Source organism: Stegastes partitus, unplaced genomic scaffold, assembly GCF_000690725.1.
Source record: "Stegastes partitus isolate 25-593 unplaced genomic scaffold, Stegastes_partitus-1.0.2 Scaffold184, whole genome shotgun sequence".
In the NCBI taxonomy this organism is placed as follows: Eukaryota; Metazoa; Chordata; class Actinopteri; family Pomacentridae; genus Stegastes; species Stegastes partitus.
In genome coordinates, this window is record NW_007577915.1 from 214,900 (window position 1) to 223,450 (window position 8,551).

Genomic DNA, 8,551 nt, shown 5'->3' on the forward strand with positions numbered 1-8,551 from the left:
ACCACCTGAACCACAGCCGCCCCCCAAGTTCAGCGCAGGTGTTTTCTATGGCTGAAGCCAGGTTTAAAAGACATTATCTTTAAAAAGTCACCAAATTGGGGCGCCTCGGTAGCCTGGCTGAGCAGGTGACCCATGAACAGGCTCTAGTCCCCGACCCAGCCGTCGTGGGTTCGACTCCGGCTCACGACCCTTTGCTGCAGGTCTCTCCCCGTTCTCCTCCCCCTTCCTGTCTCTCTACTGCTCTGAATAAAGTCAAAAAGCCCAAAACATTTATTTAAAAAATGAACCAGGCTCAGGGAAGGAGGCCATCTGCCCCGACCGGCTGGGTGAGAGTGGAGATAGCAGAAGACATCTCTGAGTTCTCTCTCCTTCTTCATGAGGTTCTGGTTCCGTAGAGCTGCAGGACTTTATGTTGCACAGAAACATGAGTTCAGAGGGTTGAGCTTTTTCACAGACTTTTGTCGGTGTCCCATGTTTCAGCTCCAGATGTGGCAGCCTTGGCTCTCTCTGGTGATTGGGCGGCAGAGTTCCTGCCCAGCTCTGACTCCGCCTCCACGCCGGGCCTCATCGCTTTGGGCGATGCAGCTGATGCTGATTGGACGAGAGAGTTTATCGCTGAGGCAGCAGGTACTGAGAGGGGTTCTTTAGGCTGTTTTACTCCTGGACCACGGCTGAATGTGCGATTTAACATCAGTTAGTGTTTACTGACATCAGAACAAACATCCTGAGAACTTCCGTTATGCGTTTAAGAGTTTGTTTTTGCTGCTGCAGATCCTGGACGCTGGGCTGAAGAGTATCTGGAGCAGTCTGAGGAGAAGCTGTGGCTCGGAGACCTGGGAGACAAAGAGAGCGAATGGTAAGAGGATGAAAGGTGCTTTATATAAAGGATGAGTTGAAGCTCTGCAGACATGGAACAGCAGGAGAACAGGAGCTCCGTGATGTTCTTGTTGCCTGTTGACTAGTCAGGGCTCATGTTTGGATGTTTACTTGTTCTGTGTTATGAAAAGAACAACTCTGTGAATAAAGCCTGGCTCGATGTTGGCAGCTGCAGGATGTAGTCTGGTCCATGTGTTCATCACATCACCGGTTCTCCAGGCTGCTGCCGTGTTCTCCCTCCATCATCATCATCACACAGTCTGATCAGTCGCTGGTCCTCATCGATGGACGACAGACGGATGTAGAGCCTGATTTACCTGCAGAGTTTCCCACTGTGAAGTTCTAGTTAACTGGTTTCAATCAGCTGGAAACTTCCGAACAGATATTACAAAGTGCTGCTGAAGCCACTGGACCCTATTTGTAAAGCCCACATCGGTCTGGTGTCTCTGGAAGGTAAACATCTGGCATCAGTGACTCTCTGCTGTTTGGAACACTTCTCATGTTTGGATCTTTGGATTCATTCAGATCTTTAGAGGATCAAACGAACAGCAGCTGCAGACAGAGAACCTGTTTTTATCAAACATCATCGTCTCTGCAGTGAAATATTGCATGCAGCTAATTATTGATTGATTAGTTTGACTTCACATCGAGCAGCTTTACTTTGGGCTGCTCCAGCCTGGTGCTGGTGCTGGTGCTGGTGCTGGTGCTGGTGCTGGTGATGAAGATAATGATGGTGGTGATGGTGGTGATGATGCAGAACATCCAGGGTATATGGTGTCTGAAGATGAAGATGAAGAAGGGTTTCCTGCTCAGTGTAACTCTGGCATCTGTTCTTCTGACAGGACAAAGGAGTATCATCCAGGTGAGGAGCTCCGACAGACGGCCAATGAGCTCGTCTCAAAGGTGGATGATCCAAAGCTACAGAACACTGAGGTGAGCCGAGAGTCCGACCGGATGGTTTTGTCATGTGAGAGGTGTGGTGCTGCTGGACCGGACCGGACCAATGTTTCTCCCAGTGAAGATGCAGAACGTTCACAGTTTATGTGACTCGACTGTTTACTGCTGTAAGATCCAGTCATCACCTGAATCGTGTTGAACTGCATATCAGTTAAAAACCAACACTCAGTCAGCATCTGGACATGTGAGGTGTGCTGATCGACTGGCATCAGGAAGCAGTCCACCTGAACAGCAGCAGCACAGTGCAGTAGCTGCATTCATCTGGATTTTAACTGGTGAACCTGAAAAGGCAGTAAAGTATCTCTGAGTTTACTATAACGGCTGAAAAGCTACTAACACAGTAAGATCAGCAGCTTGAAGTCTTTATTTCTGCCTGTTGACCTCATTAACTGTTCATGTGGACTCATTACACACTGACTCAGGCTGAAGCCTTCAGGCTAAGCTGCTGCTCTAACACCACCAAACTCTTCCTAAACTCAGTCTGACTGTTGTTTTGACTGTAAACTTAGAGCAGTTAAACAAGCTGAGAGCCAGCCACAGACTACCTGTGCAGGTGCGCTCCGGTTCCCTAAACAGCATCTCACCTCTCGACATTCTGTCTTAACTCCTTCCTCTGCTTCTGTACGTTCTGCAGATCTTCAGACCAACGACTGCAGCTTACTGTGGTTTCATTATACTGTCAGTTTGGAGCGAACTGCTGGTTTGGACAGAACCTCCTGACAGGCAGTGATGTGTTGTCGTTTTGTGTTTCATGTTGTGTAGTTCCTGCGGTTCATTAGGCAGATTGGCGAGGGCAGTGTGACAGTGGAGAGCAGGACAGACAGACAGCTCACAGATAGAGCTCAGGCCCGGGAGGCTCAGAACTGGGCCTCCAACCTCAACCAGGTACGAGTCTGTTACTGGATTCTGCCCAGTGCAGCCAGTATCTGACCAACGTTCTCCACTAATGCCACCAGCAGCAGCTCTGCTGTCATGTGAAGCTGCACATGGACCTTATTCTCTCCAGGAACTCACTTTCTGCTGCGTCAGACCCAATCAGGCTTCTCCCATCCAAACTCCATGTTCCTTCTGTTCTTCATTTGACTGGAGTTCATAACTTTACTAAGTTACAGGCTGATGCCACATTTGAATGCTCAATCATTACTGATGCTGTGGACACGTCTGCTGGGAGAAGAGGAAACAGATCAACAACATGAAATCAACCCACAGCCACTCAGGACTGTGGCACAATGAGAACAAAAGGACACGAGTCAATATTATGAGATAAGAAGTCCACATGATTGGGATATAACTCAATTTTACATTTTTAGCTTTGGTTCAGTGTCAGACGACAGTTTAACTTATTGTCTCACGTTATAGACTCTGTCAGTTCCTGTCTCCTTGTTTTCACACATGGTTCTGTTCATTTTATTTCTAGTCCTCTGAACTCCAGCGTCTGTGTTTTTACTGCTGTCTCATGTTTCTTCTCTGAGGTTCATGTTTCTCTGCACCGTGATGGAGGAGATAGAACTCAGAGACGTCTTCTCTGCTCTGTGGAGACACTTCCTGCACTTCAGCCAAATACTCTGTCAGGTTTTACTGGCCGACTGTTGGCTTTGGTGTTTATTTTTTAGTATAGACTTTTGGGCTTTTTGCCTTTATTCAGAGCAGTAGAGAGACAGGAAGTGGGAGGAGAACGGGGAGAGACCTGCAGCAAAGGGTCGTGAGCCGGAGTCGAACCCACGACGGCTGGGTCGGGGACTAGAGCTCAGCTAGGTGAGCTACTCATAGCTCACCTAGCTAGAAGGTCGGTGGTTTGCATCCCGGTGAGGACACCCGGGATCTTCCTGCGTGAAGTCTCCATGTTCTCCCCGTGCAGCGTGGGTTCTCTCCGGGTTCTCCGGCTTCCTCCCACAGTCCAGAAACATGCTGAGGTTAATTGGTGATTGTAAATTGTCCGTAGGTGTGAATGTGAGTGTGCTTGGTTGTCTGTCTCTAAGTGTAGCCCTGTGATAGACTGGTTACCTGTCCAGGTGAACCTGCCTTCACCCTGAGTCAGCTGGGATAGGCTCCGCCCCCCATGACCCTGGTGAGGATGAAGGTGTAGAGATGATGGATGGATGGATATTGCAGATGGTTCATTTGTGGTGCATTTGAACAGGGCAGAGTGATTTCAATGAAAAATCAGTTTTCAGTTTATATTTGGTTTGTTTCCGTCAGACATGATGAGTTCAGTGACCATGAAAGGTGGAAAATCTGACAATTCTTTCTGTTTTTACAGTTTCTGTCTGATTAATGTTGTCATTTTAATAAAAAATTTTTTTTTTAGTTTTTAACCCGTCCAGCAGGCTCTGGAGTTCAGAGGATTAAAATCTAAATCATTCTTCATCTGGTCAGAACTTGGATCTCAGTGCTTCATTCAGGGTTTGATCTGTTTTTTCTTTTCCTGGTGGAGATAAGTTTCCATGTGACACTGTGCATGTGCAGCTCTTAGCTCATGATATTTATGGTTTGATCTGTTCATGGCCCTCTAACTCTGACATGTACTTTTCCCATTTTTTGACCTTCAAACTCTCGGCTTGCCATTCCCTCAATAACAAACCGCCCTCCATCCACTTCTCCCACTACTTGAAACGCTCCCACCCTCCAAAATCAAACCTCCTCACCTGCCTCCCTGCTCCAAACATCCTCCCTCCGGCCTCCTGTCGTAGTTCCTGACGGAGACGGGGGGCGGCAGTCTTCCCCTGGAGCCTCCAGAGAGCAATGAGAAGATTGAGAAAGTTAAAGCTAAACAAGCAGAGCAGTGGGCCAAAGTCATCAGGCAGGTAGGACCTCTGGTGGCAGCGAGAGGTCTCTGATTCATGTTACCACCAGTGATGTTTGTAGATTATCTCCTGCACACACTCAGCATTACTCTGTATGTTCTGTGTCACTGCAAAAACAGGAGTTAGTCAGCCAGAAACACAAGGAAGGAACTCCTTCTGATGTCATCTTTACCTCGTTTCATTCACTTCCCTCGATGTTTTCCTGACTGTCCTCAGCTCATCCTCTGATAACCGACTCCGAGCCGCTTCACACGGATGCTCTGTTTGTTTCAGGTGTCGGAGGAGTCGGCTGAAGCCTGGGTGGACGAGTTTGCGGCGTCGGGGCCGGACTTCCAGCAGGCCAAAGCTGCAGTGGAGGTGAGACAAAGCAGAGGTCAGACAGTAGAACCGGGACTGGAGACGAGCGTCCTGTTGGAGAAGGAACTAAGCGGCGTCAGTGTTTCTGTGTGTGTCTTTCAGAGCGATGTGGACTTCTGGGAGAAGCTGCAGCAGGAGTGGGAGGAGATGGCCAAGAGGGATGCAGAGAGTCACCCCTGGCTGTCCGACTTCGACCAGCTGCTCAGCACCTCCATTGACAAGGTATCTGCAGGATCCTGCTCCGATCTCAGCATTCACGCTGCGTGCGGCCCTGGTTCTGAAGGTTCTCTGAATGTTCTCCTGCAGGGGTACCAGTTTGAGGAGGAGAACCCGTATCTGTCCCACCCCGACCCGCTGTCAGAGGGCGTGAAGAGGATGGAGGCCGGAGACATCCCCGGAGCTGTTCGTTTCTTTGAAAGTGCTGTTCAGAGAGAACCAGACAACCAGCTGGTGAGACTCTGATTGGTCGCTCACAGCCGGCTTCCTTTAACGGGCTCCGTTTAGATGTGACGGCAGGTTGGAGGGAAAGTAGCTCAACATCTGAATGAAAGTCACTCTGAAACAGAACCAGGGCAGGAAGTGGCTCCATGTCTGCTGTAAATGACCCACAAAGTCTTCTGCCGTACTGACGTGATGCTGTGTCCTGTGGTTAACCTGCAGGCGTGGCAGTACCTGGGAACCTGCCAGGCCGAGAACGAGCAGGAGTTTGCTGCCATCAGCGCCCTCCGCAGGTCAGAGTCAGAACTGCAGAATGATTCACGTCATCTTTAACTCCCTGAAGTTCCTCTGGAGTTTTATTTCAGTTCTCATTTTGTTCAAACTGTACATCGTGTTAACGTGGAGCTCCTGCTGCTTTTCCGTGTTCCAGTTAGCTTTTGTCAAATTTGTCAGTGATTCTGTGGTTCTGTCTGTTTAGTTCTTCCATTCAGTAGAAGTATGTGACAGTTTAAATGTTTTCTCAACAGTTCAGTCATCAGCAGATTCCGTCCATGTGTCTGCAGTTAGAACTTTTTAAAGCTCTTCCCGAGGCTTCACAAGCTCTTAATTCCAACATTTACCTCCGTCAGGTGTATAGAGCTGAAGAACGACAACCTGACCGCCCTGATGGCGCTCGCCGTCAGCTTCACCAACGAATCGCTGCACAGGCAGGCCTGTGAGACGCTCCGTGATTGGCTGAAGCACAACCCTAAATACCGCTCGGTGTGGGAGCAGAGCGAGAGAGACCGAAAGGACGGAGGCCGGGAGAAGGAGAAGGAGAAGGAGAGGTTCGGATCGCTGCTGCCAGAGTGAGTATCGGCCGTTTCCAGGTACAGCTCAGCATCAGAACAGTCCAGGACGTCACGTGTTCTCCGCTGGTCTGAGAACACCTCCACATTTCATATTCAGGAACCTTTTTACCCGTGTCTCACCACAAAGTGCTGCAGTGGAGATGCATTTCCATAACTGTGAGGAGAGATTATCTGGAATCTGACAATATCAGAACCATGAAGGTGAGAAACTGGAACATGATGAGCTTCGAGCTGAACCAGTGCTTGTTGTCTTCATGAAGCAGGTGGGCCAGCACATGATGCGCTGACCGCCTTGTCATTGCATTGCAACTAACACGCCTTTATGTTAGCAATGAGTTTATGAGTCGTTAGAACCACAGCTCCATGTGCAGGTGGACTCAGAACCATGCAGGTCTCATCAGATTGCTGGGACGGTGGAGTCATGCTGCAGAGCAGGAACAACACAGAACCAGTCTGTCCAGTTTGCACCAGTTCATCACCTGAACAGCTCTTTTCTCTGCGCAGATCTCTGCTCACGGATGTGCAGACTCTGTTCCTGCAAGCAGCGAACTCGGACCCGGCCCAGGTGGACCCTCAGCTGCAGTGTGGTCTGGGAGTCCTGTTCAACCTGAGTGGAGAGTACGACAAGGCGGTAGACTGCTTCAGCGCCGCTCTGTCCGTCACCCCGCAGGTGGGTGGAGGTCCAGAGGTCTTATCTCTGAGTTGTGTGAGGTTCTGACCCGTGTCTTCCTCTCTGTCAGGACTACCTGCTGTGGAATAAACTGGGAGCCACGCTGGCCAACGGCAGCCGCTCCGAGGAGGCCGTGGCTGCCTACCGACGAGCTCTGGAGCTGCAGCCAGGCTTCGTCCGGAGCCGCTACAACCTGGGAATCAGCTGCGTCAACTTAGGAGCTCACAGGTCAGAACCCGGAAGAACTAGAACGTCTGTCTAATGTGTGCTGCAGAGTTCAGTATGGATCAGTGGACGTGTCACTGGCAAACCTGCACAGTGCTCCAACCAAGGCTGTGGTTTGAAGCCGCCCCTCAGAGCGGAGCGCTGTGGTGGAGAAACGTGTTGTTGATTCTGAGCTTGTTCCATTTTACTAGAATATTAACCAGAGAAATGAACCTGTCCCCCCAGAGAGGCGGTGGAGCACTTCCTGGAGGCCTTGTCTCTGCAGCGGCAGGCGGCCGGGGACGGAGCTCGAGCTGCTCGGGGGCCCGGAGGCGCCGCCGCCACCATGATGTCCGACAACATCTGGTCCACGCTGCGCATGGCGCTGAGCATGATGGGAGAGAGCTCGCTGTACGGCGCCGCTGACCGCAGAGACCTGGATGCTCTGCTGGCCCACTTCTGCCAGAGGGAGGTGGAGGGAGGCAGCCAATGAGGGGCCGCTGGGGGGCCGATCGAGTGTGAGTGTGGCTTACATGGAGCTCAGTGTTTGGACGCACGGAGGACGACACTGTGATCATCATCAGCCTCAGCACCATCAGCATCATCAGCACCATCACCTGTTCCCACAGCATCAGTGTCCTCCTGCAGGTTCTGTCCCGGTATCTTCTCTGGTGGGTCAGTGAAATCCACTTTCCGTTTGAAGCTTGAAGGTGAATGGAGAAGCATGAACCTGTTCAGCAGCTCCAGGATTCTGTCCACTGCAGGAGCCTTCACAGGATCGGCTCTAGAACCTTTCAGTGTTTGTGTTTCCACTGTGGAACCAGCAGAGACCAGAACCAACAGTTACTGGACAAAAATCTAGTTCTAGTGAGTTTAACCGGTCAGCATTGAGACCCATACAGCCGCTTAGAGGGACAGCCATGAATCCATTCGTCCATCAGTTGTCAACTAATTAATCAATTGTCAGATATTCCAACAATCGATTGATCAGTTCAAGTCATTTTTATTACATTCAGTCAGAACTCTGGGTTCAGCTCCTCCAGTCTGAAGGTTCTCTGGGTTCTCTCCTCTGTGACACTAAGCTGAACATCTCTGGACTGAACCAGACGTTGGAGGAAACTCTGACCCACGTTTTAGACACAGCAGCTGATCGGATCACATTTACTGCTTTCTTTGAGATCTTTACTGATTTTCAATTTAATTTTGCCGATTTTAGACGATTTAGTCTAAAAATGGTGAAATTCATGCAGCCGTACAATAAACTGCCAGAAAAACAGTTTTGTTTCCCCGTTTGCTCCGTTTCACTGAAACATTAACACTTCTGTGCAGTCTGAGGTTCCACAGGGCCGGTTCCACACAGAGGTTCTGGGCTGAGGTTCCACAGGGCCGGTTCC

The 8,551-nt window shown here is 50.1% G+C and overlaps 1 protein-coding gene across 3 annotated transcripts in view; it reads left to right on the forward strand.

Annotated features, from left to right (window-relative positions):
- pex5 (peroxisomal biogenesis factor 5) overlaps positions 1 to 8,551 on the forward strand; it is a 22,812-nt gene that overhangs the window by 13,665 nt on the left and 596 nt on the right. The window contains exons 5-17 of one of the 3 annotated variants that reach the window (XM_008280161.1): positions 481 to 627; positions 772 to 856; positions 1,719 to 1,809; positions 2,596 to 2,718; positions 4,524 to 4,637; positions 4,911 to 4,994; positions 5,097 to 5,216; positions 5,301 to 5,444; positions 5,655 to 5,725; positions 6,062 to 6,280; positions 6,788 to 6,953; positions 7,024 to 7,181; positions 7,404 to 8,532. In XM_008280161.1, the coding sequence (XP_008278383.1) occupies positions 481 to 627; positions 772 to 856; positions 1,719 to 1,809; positions 2,596 to 2,718; positions 4,524 to 4,637; positions 4,911 to 4,994; positions 5,097 to 5,216; positions 5,301 to 5,444; positions 5,655 to 5,725; positions 6,062 to 6,280; positions 6,788 to 6,953; positions 7,024 to 7,181; positions 7,404 to 7,650 (1,769 nt within the window). In that variant the 3' untranslated portion in view covers positions 7,651 to 8,532. The remainder of the gene's footprint in view (positions 1 to 480; positions 628 to 771; positions 857 to 1,718; positions 1,810 to 2,595; positions 2,719 to 4,523; positions 4,638 to 4,910; positions 4,995 to 5,096; positions 5,217 to 5,300; positions 5,445 to 5,654; positions 5,726 to 6,061; positions 6,281 to 6,787; positions 6,954 to 7,023; positions 7,182 to 7,403; positions 8,533 to 8,551) is intronic. The other 2 variants (XM_008280162.1, XM_008280163.1) reach the window with 2 other exon arrangements.